At 47.8% G+C, this 27,754-nt stretch overlaps 1 protein-coding gene across 2 annotated transcripts in view; it reads left to right on the top strand.

Moving 5' to 3' along the window:
• LEKR1 (leucine, glutamate and lysine rich 1) overlaps window positions 1-22,189 on the top strand; it is a 34,246-nt gene extending 12,057 nt beyond the window's left edge. The window contains exons 3-12 of one of the 2 annotated variants that reach the window (XM_088060809.1): window positions 1,158-1,277; window positions 1,647-1,822; window positions 3,094-3,279; window positions 11,727-11,808; window positions 13,302-13,379; window positions 13,614-13,817; window positions 14,861-14,924; window positions 17,620-17,772; window positions 18,712-19,011; window positions 20,381-22,189. In XM_088060809.1, the coding sequence (XP_087916935.1) occupies window positions 1,158-1,277; window positions 1,647-1,822; window positions 3,094-3,279; window positions 11,727-11,808; window positions 13,302-13,379; window positions 13,614-13,817; window positions 14,861-14,924; window positions 17,620-17,772; window positions 18,712-19,011; window positions 20,381-20,659 (1,642 nt within the window). In that variant the 3' untranslated portion in view covers window positions 20,660-22,189. Of the gene's footprint in view, window positions 1-1,157; window positions 1,278-1,646; window positions 1,823-3,093; window positions 3,280-11,726; window positions 11,809-13,301; window positions 13,380-13,613; window positions 13,818-14,860; window positions 14,955-17,619; window positions 17,773-18,711; window positions 19,012-20,380 lie in introns of both variants that reach the window. The other variant, XM_014254273.2, reaches the window with a different exon arrangement.
• Window positions 22,190-27,754: the final 5,565 nt, after the last annotated feature.

Below are 27,754 nucleotides of genomic sequence, written 5' to 3'. Positions count from 1 at the left end.
TCCTGTAGCTGTTTAGGGAATGGACATTTCCTTGTGGGTGACAACAGTTCTGCTCCCAACCACAATCCAACTGATTTTATCTTTCCCCTCTTGCTCTCCAGCTCGTGGAAATTTGCAGGTAGCAATGGGTAAAATTTCCTAGAAAGGTAATGCCAGGAATGTCTTCTATTTCTAGATTTATTTTTATTGTTTTTTTAATTCCAGGGACCACAACTGAACCCCAAAAACTTGCTTTTTAACCCCCAGATGTTCAGTTCAGATTTTGTCTGAGCTCTGCAGACCCAGGTTTCTTAACCAGGACTAATATTTTTATAAATGTGCATTTTGGTGCTGATTGATGTGTTGAACAGTAACTAACGCACTGTCCCAGTTTGGTTTAATTTTTATATATTTTCAGTATAAATCATTCTCCTCTGCTGTTTCAAATTGAAGCCAAGACTGATGTAGTGTTTCTGCCAGCCTTTGGTTTTGTAAAATACTTGTCTATTCAAATATTATTTATTTCCTTGTGGCAGTGAGTCACCAGCAGACAAATAGATCATTTTCTCTGTGTGAACAGTAAGTGTTGAAAGCTTAAACAGGGGCTGGTTTTTAACAGTTGCTTGTCACTGGAGTTGTATTTTTGGGGCTGGAAGGCTGTTTTAGGATGGTTATCTACAGAAAACAGCTGGGGCTGATGTTCTGTGTGGGATTGTTCCTCACATGCACCACAGGAAGGGAATTGCATTCAGCCCTTTTATTCCTGTGCAGTTCCATTCATTTCCTGACAATTATGGGAGCAAGTGCTGAATTGAAAGAGCAATGTTTAAACTGTGTTTATTTACACTGGGACAGCTATGCCTGAAAAACAAGCTGGTGCTGTGAAGAAAAGTTCCCAAGGTAAATGTTAGAGGTGAAGAACACCTTGAGGGGGATGGTTCTGGAGGTGTTTGCTGTGCCTGAGGCCAGCACAGAGCTGGCTCCTGCCCTAAGAAAGCTAAAACCAAAGTTGGAAGTTGATTATTGGGTATTTCTAATAACAATATTTAATATCTTTATAGTAATATTAATAAAATTTATAGAATATTTACCTAATTGTTTATATTATTATTAATAAATAATACATAATAATCTAATAATTGGGCAAACAATTCTGATTACTTTATTTACATCTACAGGATAAAAACCCTGACAGTGGAACTTAAAAGCAAGCAGGAGGAGATGAAAACTATGAAAGCTGATTTGCAGTATTTCCAGGAGGAGAAGGAAACTGCCTCCAAGCAGTCACAGGTGCTCAGGTGAGAACCCAAAAAGAAATGCTGATGTTGGAAATGCTCTATTTCTTACATATATATATAGTTTATAAAGATTCACCATAAATCTGGGCATCTCAACATGATTACTCTGATTTCTCATTTAAAAAAAAAAAGATTATACATTTTCCTGTCCAGTTTTCTTTGTTCTTGCATAAAAACTCCAAACATTTAGATGGGGAAACTTACTATACATATATTCAATACACAGCTCATTTCATACACTAAATTATTGTAACCCAATGGAATATAAATTATCAGATAATGGGAACAGAGTTGTCAAGCTTAGTCTAATTCCCAAGTTTTATTAAGAAAAGAATTTATTACACATCTGGTATATTTTCTTTCTTGCAGAACTACTTTGGAACACCATTGCTCCACTCTGAACAAGGCTGTCTCACTGTTCCCTTTCATTAGAGGTGAATTAGACAGTATTAAAGAGGTTATCTCCACCAACCTGGAGAACTTTGCTGCCATGAAGGAAGAAATTTTTCGGCAAATAAAAGCCGTGAGCAAAGAAGCTCTGACAGGTAAAGCATCTTGCAGCCATTTTGGGCAAGAGAAAAAAGGATCCTCCAGGGTGGTGAATTACAGAATTACAACAGCCAGAGCTTCCCAGCTGGCCCTGTGCCCACTTTTACAGCTTTAAAGTCCTTCAGATATAATATTCACACATACTCCTTTCCTAGTAGTTTTCCAATGTGAATGAGTGGATGAGCTGCTGTTTCATTGAATCACAAAATCACAGAATATCCTGAGTTGGGGGGGATCCACAAGGATCAAGTCCAGCTCCTGGCCATGCACAGGACAACCCAAAGATCCCACTGTTAACCAAATTAACCTCTGGGGGTCAGTTTGATCAGGGCTTTGAGGGCAGGCTGGGGAATGTGCTTCTCCCTCTGTCCCTGTGAGCTCCAGTGCAGATGCACAGCTCCAGTGAAACCTGGAGCAGCTCAGGAACCTTGGAGCAGCTCAGGAACCCTGGAGCAGCTCAGGAACCCTGGAGCAGCTCAGGAACCCTGGAGCAGCTCAGGAACCCTGGAGCAGCTCAGGAACCCTGGAGCAGCTCAGGAACCCTGGAGCAGCTCAGGAACCCTGGAGCAGCTCAGGAACCCTGGAGCTGTTGGTCACAGCAGCTGCCCGGTGAGCTGTGCTTCCTGGGGCATGAGCAGTGAATTCCTCAATGATTGCTTTGTTCCCACTGGGAAGGGCTCCTGGGGCAGGAAGAGCTGCCTGGAGGCACAAAGCCACTGAGACAGGAACCAGCAGGGAGCTGAGGGCCACAAAAGGTTCCTGCCTGCTGGAGATGTGTCCCCAGAACATCCCTCCCTAATCCTCACTCCTGGAAGAACAGTGAACTGGAGTGTCAGTGTCAATATGACACAGGAAGGTTTGTGTCTCCAGGGGATTCCTCCCTTCCTGGGCTCATTCCCTGCCTGCTTTGGGCTGAAGGGAATGGCAGCACGTGTCCCTGCAGGCATTTCAGCCTCAGAGGTATCCTTGCATTTCAAGGCTTCTTGTCTGGAGTATTCCTTGTTCTATTTCTTGTAGTACTCCAGATACACAGAGGATCTGTGTGGAAGCAGGAATGGAGCCTTTCTTCCACAGGCTCTGTACCCCTCATCCAACATTTCCCACTTCACACCAGGAACATCCCACCCATCCTCAAATCAAGCTTTCTACATCAAAACAATTTATCCCCACTTATTTTTGTTGGCCTGTGAATGCCATTTAAAAACGTTGATGTTAGTGATTAACATAAAATAACAACAATCTACATGGATTTGTTTTGTCTCCTCAGAAATACCCAAATTGAACCAAAGACTGGCAAAGTCCCAGCGGGAGAACGAGTGTCTCCAGGAGAAGGTGAAACACCTCACTGAGGTGGCTGACACAGTTGAGCTGAAAACTCAGCAGCTCCAAACCTCCCTCCAGCAGGGGAGCGAGCTCCAGAGTCGGTGCCGTGAGCTGCAGAAGGAAACTCTGGGTAAGAGAAGTTTTTACCTTTTCTAGCAAAAATGCGAGGAAGAAAAATGTTTTTGAAAGCACCAAGGTTGTGGTTGTTACTGTGAAAAGACTCAACAGGCCTGAATAAAAGTCAGGTGTCAGTCAGAAGGAGGGAATGTCATCCCAAGGGGTCTGGAACCCTGCTGGGAAGAAAAAGTGGAGAAAAACAGGAAAATAATGAACGTGGTGGAATACAATCCTGCTGTTAATTGTCCATCTTAAGTAGAACATCAGGCTCTGAGGGTAAAATTCAAAGAATTGGCCTCATTTTAAGTGCAGGACCAGGAAGGATTTCTGGCTCTCAGAACAGGACTGAAAGGCAGTCCAGGCCCTTTTCTGAGTCATTAAACAGGAGACTAATGATCTGCCCTTGATTGTGTCTCAGGAAGCAGAGGATGCTCTTGAGAAGGGTGAGAGCAGTGACAGCACTTGAAATGATTCCCGGGGAGCTGTGTGCAGACACAAACTCACTGCAGAAGGATTATTTATGTTGCTGTCTCTTGGCTCTCTGTTCTCTTGCATTCACAGCTCTGGCTCAGAGGTGTTTTAAGACCCTGGGGACACGTTTGAGGTTGTGCTGTTCCAGGCAGGGTTTGGAGTCCCCAGGCTGGCACAGCAGTCCCCAGCTGCCTTGTGCTCAGGGTGGGGACAGAACCGTGGGGGAACCTCACTGCTACTTCAGTACCTGTGCAAACACCAGATGTGAGATCCCATCCCTGAGTTACCAACCCCTGGTGCTGAGGATTTACACAGTAATATCTTATACATTAATATTGAATTGGTTTCTTTTTATAGCAATACTGTTAGAAAGCTCCAGCAAAGACATCTCCTGTCTTTGTAGAAATAATAAAGAGCAGTGGACATAAAATCTCATCAGAAGATCTCTCTGAAATACTTGCATCAGAACATCAAACAGTTGGATTGTTGTGTCTGTGCTGATAGAAAAACTGCCCTTAGCTGAGTTCCCTTTTCCCCTCTGTTTACTCCAGAGGTTGCTGCAAACAGGAGTTGAGGGTTCCTTCATGAACGTGGCAAACAAACACTTTCATTTCAGCTTTTCCCCCCTTTAACTCCATGCAGAATTGCCTTGTTCTTGTCTTAAAAGAGAGATTTTTGCAATCTCTATTTTATTCTATTTTTTAAAGGTTGTTTGATGTGTTCTGTGTTTTTGGGGGGCCTGCATGGCTTCTTGGATATTCTCAAAACCTGAATTTTTTCCCTAAATTGACATGTTGCAACAGCACATCACAATTAATTATCACAGAATCCTGGAATGGTTTGGGCTGGGAGGAACCTTAAAGCTCATCCATTCCCACCCTCTGCCATGGAGAGGGACACCTTCCACTATCCCAGGTTGAAAATTCACAGTGAAATATAAAACAACAGAGATTTTATGGAGAAAACACAGCTAAAACATCATGTATGGAATTCATACAGAATATTAGGACCCTGCAAACTCTTAATGATGAGTAAAAATACCATCTAAGCTGGTTAATGTTTTATGTGAGGCATTTTAAAATTGATTAATAAAAATGTAGCAGTCACTTGCTAATAAATGAGTTATTAAGAAGCAGTAAAACGTTTGATGTGGGTATCCAGAAGGAGGTTTGGAGGCAGGAAAGCTGCTGGCTCAGGCATTTGGATTCTACCCTTCCTGAATGGATCAGTAAAACACAAATCCAGGAGGATTTGAGGGGGTCTGGCTCTAGGGAACATGTTGCTGCATCAGGGCAATAAACCCAGTTAATGCACTGCTGATAAAAATGGTTCTCTTTGAAATACCAAACAGGATTTTTTTTCATGAAACAAACATTAAATATGAAATGAGTTTGCCATTGTATTAAAATAAATGACTGGGAACAAACAACATCTTACTGGAAATCAATTCCAGGGAGTGGATTTGTCCTGTCCAAAGTCAGGGTGTGGAAATCAGCCACATCCTGAGTGTCCATGCTTTGGGGGGAGCTTAGGGTTTTGCCTTCTTTTGCTTTTTTCCCCTCCCACAAACTACTCCAAAGTCCCTCTTTGAAATAATTTGACACTCCAGAAATAATAAAAACTACCAGAATTTGTGATTTCTATATTTTTAAAGGATTTTCCTTTCTGCAGCCAATATTTTGAGGATTCTTCTGTTGCATATTTCTCACAGCATTGTAAAGCCATGATTATTTCACATCACAACAGGCACTAGCAAGAGCAGGAGCCAAGCAGTTGTTTCTGCTGTTGTTTTTTTGCCTTGGTGCTCATTGTGACTTTCTGAAGATTCCCTTTGTAGGGGATTTGTGGGATCAGTTGGGTTGCTGGGTTCAAGCCACTTTTCAGCCTCATGGAGCATCACCCAGCTGGAGGGAGGTGACAGATCTTGCCAAATGCTCAGCACAGGGGAAGGGCTGCTAATTGTCTAGTCAGTCAGAGCCCCCAAATCAAAAATCAGTAATGGTGATAATGTGTCTGTTCTTAGTGCTGGGAGCAGCAGCACTGCAGTAGCACAGGCTCCTAAAAGATTTCTGCTTTCATTTTATTACCACCTAAGTAATTTACTTCATCACAGGTAAAGAATAATTTTTCTTCCCCAAAGTCCTTGTGGTTTTTCTTTAGCTCATGACAGCTCTGGCCTTGCTCTGGATGGGTTGAAATTGCTGGTGATGCTCCCAAAATCCAAATTTTCGGTCTTTTGCTGCTCCTGCTCCATAGGCTACTTCAGCTCCAAATACAAACTTGGTGGTCTGCTGCTATGATGAGGCTGATGAGAGATGATGGAAAACTGCAGGCAGCTGGAGGAGCTGGGGAGGGGAATGTTAGCCCTCCTCATGGAAAGGAAAGGGGAATGTTAGCCCTCCTCATGGAAAGGAAAGGGGAATGTTAGCCCTCCTCATGGAAAGGAAAGGGGAATGTTAGCCCTCCTCATGGAAAGGAAAGGGGAATGTTAGCCCTCCTCATGGAAAGGAGAGGGGAATGTTAGCCCTCCTCATGGAAAGGAAAGGGGAATGTCAGCCCTCCTCATGGAAAGGAAAGGGGAATGTTAGCCCTCCTCTTGGAAGGGAGAGGGGAATATTTAACCCTCCTCTTGGAAGGGAGGTGTTTTCATCTCCTGAAGTGACTTTAATAGCATTTGAAAGACCACTTTGAAGAGCTTTGAAATGCAAAGGGGGAATAGTTTCCTGCACTTTTAGGTAGGCTGCAGTTCAAACAGCCCCTATTCATGCTACAAGTGCTGTTGAAATGTATTTTTTTATGGATTCCAGCTGTGGTGGGAAGGCTTGGGAGGGTGAGAGCTGGGGAATGTGGGGCTGCTGTTGGAGCAGAGGGTGATGAGGCTCATTAGAGCTTTTCAGCAGCCTGAGTGCAAAAGGAGACCCAGGAATAGATGGAAACCAATCCCAGTTCCCTGCCACGAGGGGTTGGGATCAGGCTGCTGCAGAGTGTGACTGAGAGAAGGACCACACTTTGCTTCTTGAGGAAAAGCAGGAATCCAGGTTCTCCTGTGGAGCCAGGCTGGGAGAGGAGAAGCTCCAGGGAGAGCTCAGAGCCTTCCAGGGCCTAAAGGGGCTCCAGGAGAGCTGGAGAGGGACTGGGGACAGGGGATGGAGGGACAGGAGCCAGGGAATGGCTCCCAGTGCCAGAGGGCAGGGCTGGATGGGATTTTGGGCAGGAATTGTTCCTGGCAGGGTGGGCAGTGCCTGGCACAGGTGCCCAGAGCAGCTGGGGCTGCCCCTGGATCCCTGGCAGTGCCCAAGGCCAGGCTGGATGTTGGGGTTTGGAGCAGCCTGGGACAGTGGGAGGTGTCCCTGCCATGGCAGGGGGACACTGGGTGGGATTTAATGTCCCTTCCAACCCAAACCATAATTCTGTATTAAAGGATGTGTCTTTACTGTATTTTGTTTTGTCTGCTTGGCCTAAACACTGTGGGCAAAAAATTATCCCCAAGGAAAATTAAGGTCAGAATCTCCATTTTTTTTTTTTTTCCTCCTGTTCAGTTTCCCAGCCAATAAGTAAGGACAGTATTTCAAACCAATTTTAATGTGGAGGAGAAGCAGGTCTGTAGGACTTTTGACATATTCCAATTAGCTTGGCTTCAAACAGCCAGGAATACAGGCAGAAAATTCATCCCCTTTGATGCTGGAGTGTGAACTCTGGCCATGGATGAGCAAATCCAATCCTTCTGAGTGCAGGCGTGCTTGTAACGTGTCACTGGGGGAGTGGGAGGGGAGCAGGCTTTGCCAAAATAACATTTTTCCCCTATTTAAGGATTTTTTTAGGTCTTGGAGATTGTCTTGTTTACATGGTTGCAGTTGTTGGTTTATCCTGTTGAGGGAACCGAGGCTGCCCTTGATTTGTGCCACTCAAAACTATTTAGAATTTAGTCCTTTTTCCTGCTTTTTCTCTGCTGGTTTTCTGTGTGAAGGTGAAAGAATGAAGCAGAGGGCCAGAAAGCCCAGCCTGGCAGTGGTCAGCAACATATGCTGGGTGAGATAAGCCCCAGCCACTCCTCTCCTGGCACATCCTCCCTGTTCCTGGCAGCTTTGAGTGATTTGGACACTTCCTGATGGCACTGGTGAGGTCTCCAGAAAGGATCTAAATCTGGAGTCCATCCCTGGGCTCCTTCCAGACTTTTGTGAGTCACAAATTAAAAGAAGGACTTTCTTGTGTAGACAAAAAAAAAATTATCTTAGAGAATACAGTACATGAACTATTATAAATACAAATAGTTCTGTTCTGTGCAGGGACTTGGGGTGTTGCTTCACTTCTTTGGTCTTCTTACAAACACTTGATGAAGCAATGTTCTCCTGCTCTGACACAGTAATTTTTCGTGGATGTATTTCATATTTCTCAGAGTTTGTCTGCTATACTCTTTAAAGAAACGTACTGGAAACTATCTGTGTTAAGTGTACATCTGAATTTGCCTGGAATTAGTGTTCTGAGAAAAATGAAAGATTTTTTCCCCCTTTGACACAGCTCATTGGCCAAATTCAGGGCCCATACAAGGGGTAGTTATTAAGTAAGTTTTAAATAATTGCTACAAGCTCCTATTTCCCAGAATACAAGGGAAATCCAGCAAGAGGGGCTGGGTTCCAGTCTGCCTTGGCCAGGGATCTCTGTGCTCTCTATTCCAATTCCTTGACCATCTTCCAGCTCTGAGCTGCCAGCGTGTTCCAGCCTGGTCCCTGATGGCTGAGAGAGGACCCAAAGGGCTGGAGGGGAGAGGAAGGTGGAGGATCCAAACCCTCCTGGACCATGGCAGATGGGTTTGAGCCTCAAGCTGGGGCTGTCCCTGGATCCCTGGCAGTGCCCAAGGCCAGGCTGGACACTGGGGCTGGGAGCTCCTGGGACAGTGGGAGCTGTCCCTGCCATGGCAGGGTGGGCTTTGAGGTCCCTCCCAACCCAAACCATCCTGGGATTCTGTTTGAGCTGTGCTTATGAACCTCCCCATAAAGTCTTAACTACAGGGGAAATAATCTTTTTTTGTGCACATGTATGAAAGACTGAGCTTTTATTTAGATTACCCCCAAATTATCGGAAACTGCATTGGGTTGTTTTTTGTAGGTTTTGCAGGAAAAGCAGAAAATGACACAGCTCTACCACGTGTGCCTCTGATCCAGCCTCACTGGGAATCTGTTAGGAATTAGCTGTGGAGTTGATGGCTTCCAGAGTGGCTGCTTACCCAATGTGCTGCTTATTTTTATTTTTCACTGAAAACTTTACCAGTTGTTGCTGTTTCCAGGCAGGAGCTGGGGCAGGGTGCCCTTGGATGCAAACTGGGTGGTTAAATTCCTGAAAGCCAGCTCTGGGCAGACTCTGCTGGGTGTTTTGCACATACCAGGGGCTGCAGTGATGCAATTCACCCAGGGAAGAGGAAACAGTCCCCAGCTTTGTTCTGTTTTTGTGCTTCATCAGCTCCTGTGCCCCTCAGTCTCTGTCCTTGTCACAGCACGGGCCCACTGGAGGGTTACTGGAAGGTTTATGAGTGTGGTGAGAGCCATTCTGAGTCACAGAAATAAGTAAAATTAAAGATGAATGAAACTGAGATGAATTTGGCCTGCTGAGTCTTTGACATGTGGTTCTTGCAGCACTGAGCCCAGTATCAGTATCACAGTGCGAGTTCTTTCTGTTGGCTTTGCATGTTTTGCAATGGGCTTTATCTTCATTACCAGAGAACATTTTTACATAAGTGTTTGAATACATTTTCCTCTATTCAGCAAGTTCTCAGCACGAGTTTCCATTTGTATTTCCATTCTCCTTATTAGCTGCCTCATTTTTACCATGGTTTTCATTGAAACCTGCCTCCATGGGTGTGGGACTTTCTGCTCACCGGCTCCCATTGACTTTGGTGGGAATTCTCTCTAGAAAAGACTTGCAGAAACCATTTGTATAATTAAATCCATCTATTCCCTCATGAAAAACTCCTGTCCACGCTCAGTGAGCATGAAAACTTCTGAAAACAAATGGAGTGAAAGAGGAAACAGCGTTGAAAGAGACCACCCAAAGTACAGAACCAAACCAAGCATCATCCCTCTCCTTTTCCTTTATTCCAGAACTTGTATCCATACTCCCACACTGAGGGAGAAGAGAAAGCCACCAGAGTTATTAATTATTGGCAGAGATAGTTTAAAATAACAATTAAAAAAGGTCAGAAAGAGCTGTTTGGGCAGCCTGTGAGGATGGGCAGAGGTTCTGCTCTCTCTGGTGTCCATCCACACTAATCTGGGTTTGATCTGTTTTCACAGAGTCACGTTCCTGCTGCCACGGTCGGCCTGTTCCCAGTGTTGTGCCTCACATCTGCTTGGCAGCTGAAGCCAAAGCTTCTCCCTTTGCTGTAGGAATTCTGACAGGCACTGCCAGGAAATGAGAGTTGGATTCTTTAGCTTTGGGAAGCTCAGGATGATGAAGGGACCAGCAGGGATTGCAGGTGGCCTGATGTGGCCAGAGGGTGCTTGGCCACCACTGCTGGCTCAGAGACAAGGCAAGGGGCCACCAATTGTCACAGCTCACCTGAATCCACCTCAGAGACACCACAGCACCTGAGGGTTGGTGGTGAATTACACAAAAAAGGGTTTGATTGGTTTTGGCACCCGCTGCAGGTGGTGAAGGTGTTTCTACAATGAACTTCTGTGATTTTTCCAAGGGTTTAGTCAAGTCCAAGAAATTTTACTTTTCTCTTCAGAAAGCTCTTTATAAATGCTGATAGTTTGGGACTGGATCTGACAGGTCCTGTGTGTTTTACCCTATATAATTCTCTCCCTGATTTTATTGGTTGTAATTTAATGAACAGCTTTCCTTTTCCCTTTACTGAAAAGAGGGGACTCTTCCAGTTGTAGGATTTACCAAGATCAGGGGGGGCTGGCAGGAAATCCCATGCTGGCATCGTCATCATTGCTGGCAATGACTGAAAGAGACATGTGGGAAAAATTACAGAAATTCAGAGAATTGGGGTGAAATGATAAACTTAAGAACAGGAATGACAGATTTGGCTTCTGGAAAGATACATTAGGGAACTCTAAAGGACTTTCTTGGGAGCTGTTCCCTTCAGAGACAAGGTCACCTCACTTTGCTGTTGCTTTTTGAGGAATAATCTTGGGGTTTTTTTTTTTCCACTTCCAGATTTGTTGCAATGATTTCTCATTGGATTTTTTGTCCATGTAGTTTGTCGTGCTGTCCTTTTGGTAAAAACTTTGATTTTAAATCATTCTTAGGCTTTCTGGAAAGGCAGCTCTTGTTCATGAGCATATTTAGAGATGCCTGAATTGCTGTGGCTGCCCCATCCCTGAAGTGTTCCAGGCCAGGCTGGATGGAGCTTGGACAACCTGGGACAGTGGAGGAGAGTTGGGGCTGGATGAGTTTAAGGTCCCTCCCAACCCAAGCCGTTCCATGGTTCTGTGTTATGCTCATGGAGATGAAAATCAGATTAACCACGTGCTGATGCTTCACATCTGCAAGTCATGGCTGTTCTTAGGATTTAAAAGCATAGAAGAGGATGGAATTAAGGCACACAAAACCAGATGAGATAATTTAACTAAAAAAACCCAGGGATTGTACTGGGAAAAAGGCAGTGGCTGATTGGAGCTGAGGTGATGTGTTCTGAAAGATACCATTTAGAGGGTAAGACATTTACACAACACCATGAAATTACTGCCTGGGTTTCAGTGAAGTAAATTCCAGGTGAGTGTGGGGCCACCTTCTTGCATGTGTTTGCTCTCAGCTTTATGTACAAACAATCTGATTTAAAGCATTTCACGAATTTGGTGTTTTCTGGTGGGATAAAGAACCCCAGACTCACAAACAAACCCCAATTTTTGTGTACAAACACTGCTCGTGTGCACTGCTCTGCCTGAGGTGGGAGCAAGGAGCTGCAGGTCTGACCTGGAAACAAACACTAAAGTGGGTTAATTTCACATTAACAGGGACACAACCTCGTGTTTTTGCTTTCAGATTTAACAAATCAGGTGGAGACAGCTGGCCTGCAGCTGCAGAAGGTGACAGCAGAGATGGACCACTACAAGAAGCTGTTACTGTAAGATTCCCATTCCTTGATTGATTCCCACTGCCCATAAAGAACATAAACATTTTTTTTTCCCCCAGCAAGTCCTGCTTACCACAGTGATCTGAGAAGATTTTGACCTACAGAGGAACTATTTTATCTTCATATGATTATTTCTAAGCTCCTGGCTTTGGGAGTAGGGCTTCCTTCTTCCAGCAGGGATTCCTGGAACTGCAGAGGAGGGATAATGAGCCTGATCCAGTGCCTCAACTTACACACAGGTGTAGGATGCATTTTGGGAAATCCATGGAACTTCAAGACTAGAAATGTTTATGGGAAGGAATATGTAGTGATAGAGCAAGGGGGAATGGCTTCCCACTGCCAGAGGGCAGGCTTAGGTGGGATATTGGGAAGGAATTGTTCCCTGGGAGGGTGGGGAGGCCTGGAACAGGTTTTTCAGGGAATTTGTGGCTGCCCTTGGATCCCTGGCAGTGTCCAAGGCCAGGTTGGATGGGGCTTGGAGCCACCTTGTCTATGGAAAGTGTGCGTGGAACAAGGTGGGCTTTAGAGTCTCTTCCCACCCAAACCATTCCAGGATTTTCTCCCATTTCCAGAGCACTCCCCAGCCACTCAGAACACTCCCACAGCAGGAGCCTGACACCCCAACACCACCCAAACATCACAAATTCTACAACTGAGTGCTGAAAACCCCAGCGGGCACTGCAGCAGCTCGGGGACACCATCTCCAGGAGAATTCAGAGGGAGGTGCCAGCAGGATGCTGAAAAGGCACAAACTGTGTTTGTGGAGCTCAGGAGCCAGGAACTGGCGCTGCCAGGCTGATGACCATCCATCATCACTCTTTCCCCATGTTTCCCTGGAATTTGAGCAAGGATTTGTGCTGTTCTGCTCTGCACTTTCTGCTTTCAGTTCCTCTGTTCAGGGGGTCTGGCCATAACCGAGTTGCAAATATTTGGGATGCTTAGCAACAAAGTACTTCAGTGATAATGTAAGGATTGAGTGGGAAACAAAGATGTCATGAACACAGTTAAATAAACACTGAGGGCTTTCCAAGTGTAAATTAACATTTCAGTGTAATATGGGCACAATTTAATAAAACAACATATTCTATATCTGTTTAAATGTAAATATGAACCTTAACCATGGTTATTAATTGGTGCAATGGTGACATAATGACGTGAAACCTGGAAAGTTTCCAGCCCTTTTACCTACAAAATTGGGATTTGTTCCATTTTATTAATTTATTTCTCAAAACTGTCATCAGTGTTGCAAGATCTCACTTCTTGTTTGCAACATTTGTGATCCAGCTCAGGCTGAGATGGCACTGCAAGTGTAATTTGCAATTATTAACAACCTTTGCTGGAGCTGACAGAACTTTCTGTTCGTGGCCTTTTACTTGAAATGGAAAATGCAAGGAGGAAAAACACCCAGAAGTGAAATCCAGGCTGCTGCAGGAGTAAAGGCTCATTTCTTTGGATAATACCCTTTTTTCCCCCAATGTTTTTAGGGTGAAGTCAGCAGAACTTGATGTCTGTCAAAATGAACTGAAAAAGATCAAATATGAAAATGGAATTGTTGAGTCCAGGTAAATGCTGAAATGATATTTCATGTTTTTGAGCAATGACAGCAAAGTTTTTATTAGCTTAATGCCATTTTTATGGAATACATGTTACATTTTTTTCTGTCAAGTCAGTAAATTTTACTTCATAAAGATCACATGGAGTTTTGGCCAGTATTTTATTTCCCAGGCATTATAATTTTTGTCTATAAATAAGAATATAGTAACTACAATGCTGCCACTCCTTTGTTTCGTCTGTAGACTTATGAAAGAACTGAAGGAAAAGGAGGAATCCCTTCTCATTTGCCAACAAGTCTGCAAACATTTACAGGAGGAAGTGGCTGAGAAAGAAAGGAAAGAAGAAGATCTGAAAAGAAGAACTGGGAGATCAGAGAGTGAGCTGGAAGCCCTTAAAGCTCTCCTGAGCCAAACAGAGCAGGAGGTGCTGATGCTGAAACAGGAAAGGTAAAGGGAGCTGAGCTGGACTCAGGTGCTCCTGAAAATCCTGGAGATTTTGGAGGTCATTGGATTGGTTTTTAAAGTCTTACAGGACAGGCAAAACTTGGATGGAAGAGGAAAAAGAAAAAGTAGTTTTAAAAAATAGGAGAAGTTTTGCTTGGACTGCAGGGCTTCATCTTGAGTTTAATCTGATCCCCAAAGCCCCATTTCTGCAGCTGTTCAGCTGCTCTTTGTGCTAAAGGTGCAGGGAATATTCAAACCCTTGAAATGCAGAACAATTGGTGCCTCCTGGCACTTTTTAAGTGCTGAAAACAAGCCTGTGGCTGTCAGGAATAAAACTGGAGATGGAGATTCTCCTGCAGGGAATTAAAAAAAGATGGATTCAGGTTGGTGAGTCCAAAGCAAAGGCACTGAAGCTCGATCCCATTCCAGGGAAAACAGCCCTCAGAAGCGCAGTGCTTTATTTTCCACATCTCAAAAGCAATCCCAGGGACAAGGGCAGCTTTGTTCACAGCTGAGACCCTTCAGAGCCAGCCTGAACTGCTGGGAAGCAGCTCTCACACCTCCCCAAATACCAGATCCTGTCCAAGACCCTGGCTGAGGGAATACTGAGGCATTTTTGAGGTGGACAAGTTGTTAAGAACATCAGTGACAGGAATTTAACCTCTCCAGGAGTCTTGCCCTACAAACCCCACATCACAAACAGTACCTTGAATGACAGAAAACACTCAGGGGTTTTCATTCCAAACCCATTCCAATTTTTAAATTAATGATCTTAATATTCCAAGTTCATGAAATACAAGTTCTGGTTGGAATATTTTAAGTTTCTCTGTGTTCTTTGAAATTTGTCTTGAGAAATATCAAAGAAGTATTAAAGCACCATTTGAAGTGGAAGATCAAGTATGGTATTTTCTTTAAAATTCAGGAGGCAGCTGAGGGTGTAGTGGAGATTCCACATGGGCAAGGACCAGCAGGACTTCATTGCAAGGAAAGGGAATTCCAGCAGTGTGGGCAGAGCCCAGATTTACATGGAATTTTTGTGTTTTTAGGGAGCTGCTGCTGGTGTCCCAGCAGAGCAGGACGGAGCAGCTGCAGGAGGCGCTGAGGCAGAAGGTGAGGAGCGAGGACTCCTGGAGGGACAAGGTGACTCTGGGGGCTCTGCTTTGGGAGGTTTCAGCTTCACAAAGGGCACAGGGAAGCAGGGAATGATCTCCTCCAGTGCCACATGTGGTGCAGTCATGGAATCATACACAGACTGCTGTGGAAGCAGCTCAGCCAAAAATTCCATCAGGAACACACAAATCTTGCTGCCTTTGACCCCTGGGTCTGCTGGAGCCTCAAACCCCCAAATTCACAGGGAAAAGTGTGTTTTGGGGAGCCTCCTGTTTCCAAACGACATTTAATGTTTGCTGAAGTTCATGGAATCACAGGATCCCAGACTGGTTTGGGCTGGAAGGAGCCCCAAAGCCCACCCAGTGCCCCCCCTGCCGTGGGCAGGGACCTTCCCCTGTCCCAGGCTGCTGCAAGCCCTGCCCAGCCTGGCCTGGGACACTGCCAGGGGTCCAGGGACAGCCACAGCTTGTCCATAATATCCTTTGTCCCAGGAGTTCTCCTGCCAGCCTCTCCCAGTGGCATCTGGGAAGCTGCTTCCCATAAATGTCATCATGTCAACTGTGTTTTCATCTGGAGCTTTCTCCCATGAGCGCCAAAAAACCCTGAACTGAGTAAGAAATAAAAATACATTCATATATTAAGAAGAATAAGAAATAAAAATATATTTATGTATTAAAAAATTAATAGAGTTGAACAATAACTCTGACTTGTCTGATTTAAGCCTCACATAATTGGTGACTGAAATGACTGTATTTTTAGTTTCAGTGTCTAAAAGCTTTATTTAGTGCTAGGAAAACTTGGGCACTGGTAGCAATTAGGATCAGTTACATTTCTTTGGGAACCCCTTCCCTTCCCTGTCACAGGATATAATTTGGGAGGGGGGAAGAATCATGCTGGCTCCATAATCACAGAGTGTTTCCAACCTGGCATGAGAAGATAAAGATTGGTGGGAGGGAGAGGGAGAAATTTCAGCTTTGGTGTCAGAGCCATTAGAATGCAGCCACAGCAAGGCCCCAAAATTGTGCTCAGTAGCCAAAAAAATCAACAAAGTGACAACGTTGCCTTTGCTTTGGGCCACTGCAGAGCACCAGAGGGTCTCTGGTGCTTTTTCTGTTTAAAATCCATATAAACCTGAAATTGTTCTAGTGGAACAACAACAAAAAAAAATCACTTTTAGGGACTAATTCAAGAAATTACTCCATTGGAACACACCATATTTATGGGATCCCAGGATTATTTAGGTTGGAAAAGTTCCCCCAAGATCATGGAGTCCAACCAAACCCCCGAGTGCCACATCCAGTCCTTCCTTGGACACCTCCAGGAGTGACCCAGTCCTTCCCTGAACCACCCTGTCCATGGAGAAATTCCTCCTGAAAAGATGGATCCACACATTTATCTTCTGGATCTTTAAAATATTAATTAATGAGGGGTGTGTAAGTGGCTTTAAATCAGTTAGTGGCCATTCTGCTCTCTGGGAACATCAACCTGGACTTTATTTCCTTTTCTGGTTCTCAGCTTTATTAATTTCAGATATTAAATGTGAAATGTTTTGAATGAGCTCAGGTTTTTGTGTTGCCTTTATTTGTTTAAGTCTTTGGAGTCAAGGAGGCTCCAACAAGTGATCAGGATCTATAATAATAGGTAGAGTTAATTTGGGAATGGAATAAATTTGGGGATTTATGTTCAGAATCCCAACTCCCATCTAAGAATATAGATAGAATATAGAAATATATTATATAGATAGAATATTATGTAGATAGAATATAAAAATAATTATAAAAAATAAATAATAAGAGTCTAATTTGAGCATCTTACCAATACAGCAATTTTTAAGCTATAATTTAGTGGGGGATTTGCACCTATTCCACACCCAGAATTTGGTATATTTTGGTTTAAAAAATAATGAAAATATTTCCAGTTTCTCTTTTCCTCCTAAAGACATCAGGGAGATTTATTATCCTTCTGCTCATAATAAAGTGAGGAATTAGATAATTGTAATTAAGCTCATTGTGGGCTTTTGTGCTTTTAATCATTTGAAGTAATGAGGTTTGTGTTGTGCATTTAATGTGCCTGTTGTGCTTTCAGCCTGCTGCAATAAAATCCATCAGAATCAGCTGCACAAAGGGAATAGGGTGAGGAACCCTGGCTGAGGAGAAGTATTGCAGCCTTCAGGGTTTCCTCCAGAATCCAGAGTTTTCTGCTGGGGAATTTATGGCTGAATTTTGAGATTTGAATTGATAATGTGAATTATTGGAGATGCTGTAAGGACTGGGAAATGTCACCCAATATTCCAGCCTGGAGAAGGGTCTGGGATGAGCTTATTGTGACCTTGCAGGGCCTGAAGGGGCTCCAGGAGAGCTGGAGAGGGTCTGGGGACAAGGGATGGAGGGACAGGAGCCAGGGAATGGCTCCCAGTGCCAGAGGACAGGGCTGGATGGGACTTTGGGAATTGGGAATTGCTGGCTGGGCTGGAATTCCCAGAGCAGCTGGGGCTGCCCCTGGATCCCTGGCAGTGCCCAGGGCCAGGCTGGATGGGCTTGGAGCAGCCTGGGACAGGGGAAGGTATCCCTGCCATGGCAGGGGTGGGGCTGGGTGGGATTTAAGAACCCTCCCATCCCATCCCATGGATCCCATCCCATCCCATTTCCCATCCCATTTCCCATCCCATCCCCACTGACCCCCTCTTGTCCCCCAGCTGGAAATGGACCTGGCCAAAGGGGAGGCTCGGCACAAAGAAGCAATTCTGAAAGCCAGGGAAGAGGCCAGAGTGGAACTGGACCTGGAGAGACAAAAACAGCAGGAACTGATCACAAAATACCAGAGAGAACACGAGGAGCTGCAGCAGAAGGTGTGCAATGCTCGAGAGGAAACTTGTGCCAGAACATCACAGAAAACTAAAAAATGGGAATGTGAAGGAATAAAACCTTCCCTGTGTGTCATCCTCTCTCTGGATAACACAGTGCTTTTCCCCAGCCTTAGGAGATTTAGTTTTTTTAATTATCAGGCTGAAAATGACTATTCCAGGTCAAGTTAACTGGTGTGGGAGTTCTTTCTCATCTCATATTTTCACCACCAAAACTCCATCTATGTCCCCAGAGTTGTTAATTACATTTAATCTGACATCATCATTTTTTAAAAGCTTGGGACTGTTTCAGGCTGTGATGAGGTGCCACAATCCCACCCAAGGGAACCCAGCAGCTCCAGGGTGAGTGGCCAGTAAAGGCTTACTGGGCTGGACTGGTGCTGGCCACAGGGGTTGGGAGCTCCAGATCCTCCTCAAATTTTATACAAAAATTGAGAAATTATACCTGTAACCTAAATTTTCAAAAGGTTTGATCCAATTCCTGAGAAAATGGGAGAAATCTGGAAAAATAAAAAGGAATGTGATGAGGTTTTATTGTTATTTAAAGTCTGGGACATTGTGATTTAGAGCTGAAAATAAGTCTGGCTCTGTTCACTTGGCAAATATTTAACCATGATTTTTAAACCCTGAGGAAACCCTGTCTTGCAGTAAATTTAACTTGAAGTTAAATTTTCCCTTTTTTACCTCAATGTCTGTGTTTGATCTTGAACATACTAATTAATCTCTGTGTTCTCAGTGAGTGGTGATTAATTTACAGCTCTCTGGTGTCCTCTGAGGGAATTATGTAAATTCAGAGCTTTTTTTTTTCTCTCTGAGGACCTGCAAGTTTAAATTTGTTGGTTTTTTTTTCTTCAAGCCAACATTTGTCTGCTATTAATTCTCCATATTTAGAGTGGAGATTAATTCCTGTCTGATCTCACCCAGATCCCAGGTTTAATATCCAGTGCCACCAAGAGCTTGAGGATGGAGACGGAAATTCTGGAAAAGAAGCTCCAAGATGCCCAAATGAAGCTGGCAGAGAAGGATGGAGACAAGGAAAAAGAAATCCAGAGCCTCAAAAGGCTCATCAGTGAGCTCGAATTCCAGCTGACCATGGAAAAGAGCAACAGTGAATCATTCCTGGATAAACTGAGGAAAGAAATTAAGCACAAGTCAGATGAACTGGAAAAATTAACCCAGGAGAAGACACAGCTGATTCACAGTTTGAGCCAAGTTCAAGAGGAGGTAGGAACAGGTCCCAGGAAATGCCTGGTTATTTTTACTTGGAGACATGTGATTTCTAAAATCATCCAAAGGTCTGTGTTTCAGACCAGAAAATGCCTTGAAATGCAGATTTCTCAGACAAATCCATCATCATTCCCTAAACATGCTAGATCACAAAATATGGGAATTTTTAATTCAGCAAATGCTTGATCTTAAATTAGCATTTTATAGGAGAATATATCTATTTTTCAGGTCCTGCAGGGCCTTTCTTAGTCTGTAGCCTCACATCCCACTGCCCAAACATGGGTAAACAATGAAGAATTCCCAGTTTTTAGAGTAGAAGACACGGATATTTCCCATTCCTTGAACTGGTGTCCCAGCTCCCACCAGTGCAGCCACCTTCCCTAACTCAGGAATGCATAAAAATGAATTAAATGCAAAGAGAAGTTCAACTGATGGATATTCTGACCACAAACATTTGCTGAATGCTTGGAATATAATGGGAAGGGAGGAGAGAGCTGCTCCATGGGAAATGTGGAGTCAGGGACTGCAGATAAGATTAGGCTGGAATGTCCAGTGGCAGGAGAAAGAATCAACAGGGAAAATAAAACTCTTCCAAGTGATTTAGTGCCGGGGTTGGTACTGATTTATTCCTTGGGAAGGTTGGGACAGGTGTGAGTGGAATTCCAGTGAGGGTGTGCCCATCCCCGAGGACGGGGATGTGGGATAGAGGGGCAGTGCTGGGACCAGAGGGCTCCATGGGCTTCCCATGAGGGATTCCACAATTGCAGGTGTTCATACCTGCTCCCATGAGCCATGCAGGCTGTGCTCTCCCTCTGCACAGGGTTCCAGGGAAAAGCAGCACGAACCCCCCTGGCTGCCGCTGCACCTCTGCCCAGCGTTGCCTTTCCTTCCCAAGAGCAGCATTCCCACCTCTCCCAGCCGGGCAGGAGCAGGAATTCCTCCTGAGCACTTCCCTGGCATTTCCCACCGGCTCCTGAGGGGACAGGAGGACAATGCGGGGCGGTCCCTGTCCCGGGGGTGTCCCGGGGTGATGGGTGCAGCATTCCCGGTGTTTCTCTCTTTGCAGAATTCCCTGCTGCAGGGGCAGTGTCCAGGAGTGTCCAGGGGTGATGGAGCAGTGTCCCAGGGGTGTCCCGGGGTGATGGAGCAGTGTCCCAGGGGTGTCCCGGGGTGATGGAGCAGTGTCCCAGGGGTGTCCCGGGGTGATGGAGCAGTGTCCCAGGAGTGTCCAGGGGTGATGGAGCAGTGTCCCAGGGGTGTCCCGGGGTGATGGAGCAGTGTCCCAGGGGTGTCCCGGGGTGATGGAGCAGTGTCCCAGGGGTGTCCAGGTGTGGTGGGTGCAGCATTCCCGGTGTTTCTCTTGCAGAATTCCCTGCTGCAGGACACGGTGCGCCGGGAGTGCGAGGAGCGCTTCGAGCTGACGGCGGCGCTGGGCCGGGCCCGGGAGCAGGTGCTGGAGCTGCGGAGGCTCAGCGGGACCCTCCCGGCCGGGGATCTCCGCCTCTCCGGACCCTCGGGAACGGCCAGGGCTGCCCGGAGCCTCCGGCACGAATCCCTGGATCCCGTCAAGGGAAGGGCGGCCCCGCTGAGCGAGCCCCGCAGCCGGGTCCCCGCCGGGATGCGGCGCCGGCCGAGCCAGCTCTGACAGCTCCGCCTGGAAAACCATCCCGGCCTCCAAAGAACACCTGCCCGACTCATCCGTTCCTACCATTTAAAATCCAGTTAAAATTTTGTTTATTTTTGATGCAATAACTTTTATCTGTCCATTAATTTATTCATGGTGTAATTAAACGCCGGGTGCAATTTCAAGGTGAGAAAAGTAAAAAGAGTCTCTCCAAGTGGAGCACAAAGAGCAGCACATCTTCAATGAGTGGGACTGAAATCAGAGAATCCCTGGATCCCAGAAGGTTTGGGTTGGAAGGGACCTTAGAGTTCATCCCATTCCAATGCTCTGGGCAGGGAATAATGGCCCAGAATCACAGGATCAGGACAGATGGGGCTTGGAGCAGCCTGGGACAGGGAACTGGATGAGCTTTGAGGTCCCTTCCAACCCAAACCAGTCTGTGATTCCACGATTCCATCACTTCAAACCTGGGCTCTTGTCCCCCTGTTTGTGTCCTGGAGCAGCAGCTGGAGTAAAGGGGGAGCGTGGCCAGGGAGGAGCAGCAGTAAAATCACAGGAGCAGGAATGGGATCATGGCTCTGGCATGAGGGAGTGGCCAGGTCCTGGATCCAAACCAAGTCCAGAACAAATATTTCCCTTCTCCCCCTCCCTCCCAGAACCCGGAGCTCCTGCTGCTAAGCAATAAACAAAATATGGAAATGCCAGGGACCCTTTTTTACTGGCTTTGAAAAGAATTTAACCAACCTCACCATGTCAAGGAAAGTTTCCCAAGTGTTTTCCATGGTGGGATGAAAGGCAGCAGCACAAAGTGCCACAGAGGACATGGACACCTCATTGCAGCCCTGAAATTTTAGGAAATCCAACTTCCTGCAGGAAGTTCTTGCAGGAGTGGTGTCAGGGACCTTGCACTCCAGGACTCGTGGCAAAGCCAAACAAAGCTCCAGCCCAGACAAGCCTGTCCCTGTGGATCCTGCCCTGCTGTGGGCAGCATTCCAGCCCTTCCCTTGGACAGAACATCCCATGGCACTGCAAAGGCTTCAGTTTGCCCCTGGCAGGGCTGGGGGTGCTGCCTGCTCTGGAGTGAGCTCCTCCAGGTCTGAGCCTTCCCAGGAGGGATCAATCCCTGTGCCAGGCAGGGAAATGGGGCTGCTGGGATGGTTCTGATGCCCTGTGTGAGCCCCAGACACGACCCACGGCCAAACCCCTCCTTGCTCACCTTGCTGGGAGATCCATCCCTGCTCCCAGGTGACCAGGGACAAGAGGAGGCCATGGAATCTCAGCCTGTGCCTCAGTGTGGCTCATCCTTTTCCCACCTGAAGTTGCCCAAAATGTGATGTTCAGCCTCTGCTCCTGCTGCTCCTTCAGCAGGAGATGGGATCAGCACTGGCCATGCACAGCTTGCCATGGATATCACTTCATTCCCGCTGGGATACCACAAACCAAAGCTGGGATCATCACGAGACCTTGCTCTGAGGTGTGTGTAGGATCTGGGATCCCGACTGTGCCTTGCAGATGGAGTTTTTCTACAAAAGAAGAAATTGGACTGCAGGAAAAAGCATCTTAGTTCCTAAGCAGTGTTAAAAGTGCATGGAAATAGAAACCGATGCCACAGATCATTAAAATGTATTAATCAGAATAAAAACCTGTCTGTCTTTCTTTGTACTGTGCATTTTCAATACCAAAATAAGAGCAGGATAATGAAATTGGGGAAATTTCCTTTCTCAGACAACCCCCTACAGCTGCATTTTTAGTTATTTCAAACAGGCCCTTATTTCCAGCATGAAAATTCCCTGTTGGATTTTGTCCTCGGTGGTTACAGGTGGTTGAGGTTGTCCTGCTGAAGGAAGAACAAACCCCAAACAGCTGTGATGGTGTGAAACACTAATCCAGGGGTTTCATCCTCACAGCACAGGACAGAACTCATCGGGTGGGAGAAGAAAAAGGGCACTGCCTGAGATTAATCTTGAGGGGATTTTAATATAAGTGATAGTAATAATTAGTTATAATTAATTATAATTTTAATATAAAGAAATGTACTTTGTGTGGAGCATGTGGAGTTGCCCTGGGAGCTGTTCCCAGGTCATGGCAGCTCCCATGGACTGTTCTCCTTGGCTCTGGATCAGCGATCCCACCCAAGCTGGGACAGGCTCAGTGCCAGGCTGTGACTCTGCTCCTTCCCAGGGAACCCAGGGATGGGCCCAGGTGCCCCCTCAGGGGGATGGAGACCCTTCCACTGAGGGGGTTTGCCCAGGGTGTCTCTGAAGCCACTTTCCCACTTTCCCAGGCCCTGGGATCCTTCTGTTCCCTACAGAGATCAGCAGGATTCATGCACTGGTGAATGAGCACAGAATGAGCACAGGGAAAGGGGGAATAAGCAGAGGGGAGGGAAGGGCTGACGTGGGAAAGTCTCGGTGGGAGAGAGAGGAAAATGCCCTTCCCTGGAGGGGCAGCCAGGGAGGATCCCTGGGCAGCAGCAGAGCCCCGTGCTTGAGTCATTCAAAGTGGGTGGGGAAAAGCCATGGAAAATGTCCCGTCGGGAGCAGCCCTGCGCTGCAGGAGAGGCTGAAGCCAGTGCCCCAAAGGGGATTTTCCAGCTCCTGATTTATGGGCCATGGGAAGTGGCTTGGTTTGGGCAGGCTCCAGGGAGCAGTGCCTGCTTTGAGCTCCGGGGAAAGAGTCCTGGAAGGAACCTGGTGAGCACAAGGAAAGGATCCTGGAGAGCCATGGAATGCAGCAGGTTCTTCTTCCTGCTGGAGGATCACACTCTGTCCTGCCCAAATGTCCTTCACCATCACCATCACCATCACCATCACCATCCTCACAGACTGGGCTGAGCTGGAAGGACATTAAATCCCCTCCAGTGCTGCCCCATCCACAGCAGGGACACCTCCCACTGTCCCAGGGGCTCCAAACCCATCCAGCCTGGCCTTGGGCACTGCCAGGGATCCAGGGACAGCCCCAGCTGCTCTGGGCACCTGTGCCAGCCCCTGCCCACCCTGCCAGGGAACAATTCCTGCTCAGAATCCCACCCAGCCCTGCCCTCTGGCACTGGGAGCCATTCCCTGTGCCCTGTGACACAGGAATTGCCCTCTCCTGACATCCCATCCAGGGCAGCTGAGCAGCATTTCACTGGCAGCAGAAACTGGGGCTGTAGCATCCCCCAGGCTGGATTTTGGGAGTTCCCTCTGCTCCTCTCCAGGCTGGTGCTGGGGGCTGGGAATTCGGGAATGCCGGGTGGGGCAGGGCTGGCTCGGGAATCTCATTGGGAAGAAGCTCCCCAGGAGCCTGAGGCTGACCCTGCTCACTGAACATTTCCATGAATCATTGGCTTTTATGGAAATCCCTTCCAGCATCCTCTCCCCAGCTGTTTCCTGTGCTGGCTGCAGCCTTTGTTTTAATTTACCAGGACTGAGAGGTCATTTTAATCACCATAAAGTTCCCAACAAAGAACCACATGTGCCTTTGGGGAAAAGGACCCAAAAAAGGATCCTCGGGAACAGCTGCAAGGCGTCGGGGAAGGCTCAGGCGTGGAGAGGATTTATGGGCACTGTGGGTGTAACCAAGTAGCAGCACGGCCTCGGTGGCTGCCAGCTCCATTCTGTTTGCTGCTCTGCTTTGGGGGGAGTTTTTGTAGATTCCTGCTAAAAAGAACCCCCAGCTGGAGTTGGATGAGGCACAAATTCACCTGTTCAAGCTGGACACACGGAGACCTTGGATTTCTCTGCCTGAAAGGTTGGTTCTGGAAACCAGGATTTTCTGTGGGTTGTCTGGATTTTTCAGGGTTTTCTGTGTTCACAGAAATCCACAGAAATCCTTTCCTCTGGCTGGCTCTGGGTAAGGATGTTCCAAACCTGCTGGAGATCCATCTGACAGGGAAACAGTCCCTTGTCCACAGGGAGAGGATCTGTGTGTGTGCCTGACCCCACAGCAGGGCAGGGCTGTGCAGGAGGGCTGTGGAACATCCCCTCCTGTGGATCTGTGGAACATCTCCCCTGGATCTGTGGAACAGCTTCTCCCCTGGATCTGTGGAACATCCCCTCCTGTGGATCTGTGGGACAGCTTCTCCCCAGGATCACAGCACAACTCAGGGCTCAGATCACGAGCATTTAATCCGAAGCCAGTGCCTGAAATAACAGGAGAGCAAAAACCCTGGCAGGGAGCAGGATGTGTGGAGGAGGAGCACAGATCCCAGAAGACAAAAATCTCCAGGGATCCCTCAGCCTCACCCAGGGAAAATGACTCTGGGATCTTTAAGCTGATGATCTCCACAAGCCTGAGAGCAGGAGCAGGACACTCAGTGCTCGGGGTGCCCCTGGATCGCTGGCAGTGCCCGAGGCCGGGCTGGATGTTGGCGCTGGGAGCAGTGGGAGGTGTCCCTGCCATGGATGGGGTTTGGAAGGGTGGGTGAGGACACTCTGCTGCTCTGGGCCGTGCGAGGGGAGCAGGGCAGGGCAGGCTGGCAGCGCTGCCTTCGTGTCCCCTTTGTGTGCCAGCCTTGGCTTCGCTCCGACCGGGGAACCCTCCAGGAGTCCTGAAACAAAAAGCAGCCCCAGGCAATCCCGTGTCCATCAGGGAGCGCAGCCAGAGCTCCCTGACCAGAGCCAGATGGCAGAGAGAACATCTCTGCTCGTTCTTGCGGTGTCCCTGGTGGCAGAGCACTACTGCTCTCACCCTGCCCGTGGTGGATAAAAGGATGGAATTCTGCTGTGGGACTGGGCTGGTCCAGGGCTCCCAAGCCAGAGAAGCACCCGGGGGATGCTGAGCAGGGAGAAGGAGGGAGCTCTCTGCCCTTGGAGGGTTTTATTCCCTTGGGAGGGACAGGGTGACAGCCCCAGCCTGTTCCAGTCGCTGTCACCCCACGGTGTCCTCAGAGCAGGTGTCCCCTCAGCGTGGGGGAAAACCTGGAACCATCCCCAACTGGCAGAAAGATGCTGAAAGTGTTTCCTTTTTTAGAGGTGTTGAGGCACAGAAAAACCTCCAGGCTCTGAATAAAACCTCAACTTCTCACCCTCTAAATCACTTTAAAATGGGACTTCAGGCATTTGAGTCTCAGTTCCAGATTGCTCCACACAAACCTGGGGTCCCAAATCACCAGGGAATTTTGGGAAGCTGCAGCAACCCCTGAACAGGGGTAATTAAATCTGTGAGGGCCTTTGGGGAGGTTCACCCGGTTTAAGATGACTTTGCTGTGGATTTCCCCCCCTGGCTCCTGAGCATTCCAGGGATGGGGCAGCCACAGCTCCTCTGCCAGGCCCTGGAGCAGCTCAGGCTCGGAACCCCCACGTTCCCTCCCCTTTGGGGTCACTCGGCCCCTTTGGGGTCACTCGGCCCCTTTGGGGTCACTCAGCTCCTTTGGGGTCACTCAGCCCCTTTGGGGTCACTCAGCTCCTTTGGGGTCACTCCTGGGGTTGATGCTTTGATCCACCCCCAGCTCCCAGGGCTGGAATTGGGGCCCAGGTGTGACCCCGAGGCTGCTCTGTCCCCATGGCCCGGGACAGGACATTTGTCCCCTCCTCGCCTTGGTGGCTTTTGGCAGAGCCGGGAGCTCCGCTGGGCTCGGCAACACTTCCACCTACAGAGGGAACCCAGAACGGCAGCGGGAACAGCTCGGCATCCCGGGAATGAGGGACAGGGAATCTGGGAATGAGGGACAGGGAATCTGGGAATGAGGGACAGGGAATCCCGGGAATGAGGGACAGGGAATCCCGGGAATGAGGGACAGGGAATCCCGGGAATGAGGGACAGGGAATCCCGGGAATGAGGGACAGGGAATCCCGGGAATGAGGGGCAGGGAATCCCGGGAATGAGGGACAGGGAATCTGGGAATGAGGGACAGGGAATCTGGGAATGAGGGACAGGGAATCTGGGAATGAGGGACAGGGAATCTGGGAATGAGGGACAGGGAATCTGGGAATGAGGGACAGGGAATCTGGGAATGAGGGACAGGGAATCTGGGAATGAGGAACAGGGAATCCCGGGAATGAGGGACAGGGAATCTGGGAATGAGGGACAGGGAATCCCGGGAATGAGGGGCAGGGAATCTGGGAATGAGGGACAGGGAATCTGGGAATGAGGGACAGGGAATCTGGGAATGAGGGACAGGGAATCCCGGGAATGAGGGACAGGGAATCTGGGAATGAGGGACAGGGAATCCCGGGAATGAGGGACAGGGAATCCCGGGAATGAGGGACAGGGAATCCCGGGAATGAGGGGCAGGGAATCCCGGGAATGAGGGACAGGGAATCCCGGGAATGAGGGACAGGGAATCCCGGGAATGAGGGACAGGGCATCCCGGGAATGAGGGACAGGGAATCTGGGAATGAGGGACAGGGAATCCATGGGAATGAGGGGGACACAGAACCCCAGGAATGATGGGGGACACAGAACCCCGGGAATGAGGGGGGACACAGAATCCCTGGAATGAGGGGGACACAGAACCCCAGGAATGATGGGGGACACAGAATCCCTGGGAATGAGGGGGACACAGAATCCCTGGGAATGAGTGGGACACAGAATCCCTGGGAATGAGGGGGACACAGAATCCCTGGGAATGAGTGGGACACAGAATCCCTGGGAATGAGGGGGACACAGAATCCCTGGGAATGAGTGGGACACAGAATCCCTGGAATGAGGGGGACACAGCACCCCTGGCGCCCCAGGGGATGGGGAAGCTGGGATGTGTCTGCAGGGTGGGGCCACGAGCCCTTTGCTCTCTCCAGCAAACCCATCCAGGAGGATTCTCCATCCTGGGACAAAAATGGCCCCTTTGTGCCAAGTTTTTTCCTTCCACTGGAATATAAAGACTTTTTCTTGGGGCCAGCTTTACTAATTTGAACTTTTTGTTTTAATGGCCCTGCTGGGCTGTGGCCAGGAAGGAGGAGGGGATGGAAAGATGTTTCCTTTGCAGGAGTGCTTTTTCCAAAGGGGGATGTGATTGCCAGCCCGGCCAGGAGGCTTTGCTTCCTGCCCTAAGGAGCTTGGAAGCTACAAGGAGCATGGACAGGACAGTCACAGACCTGGCCTGATGTGAAATCCTGGATTTCATGAGCATTTCCTGGCAGGAGCAGCAACCAGGGAGAGATTCCCTGGAAAAGGGGATCACCTCACCTGCTGCCA

This window comes from Pseudopodoces humilis, chromosome 11, assembly GCF_049639895.1.
Source record: "Pseudopodoces humilis isolate 2021_Gansu_Grassland_sample_001 chromosome 11, ASM4963989v1, whole genome shotgun sequence".
NCBI classification, from domain to species: domain Eukaryota; kingdom Metazoa; phylum Chordata; class Aves; order Passeriformes; family Paridae; genus Pseudopodoces; species Pseudopodoces humilis.
The sequence above is the reverse complement of the archived record's forward strand: the minus strand, read 5'-3'. Positions and strand labels throughout refer to the sequence as shown.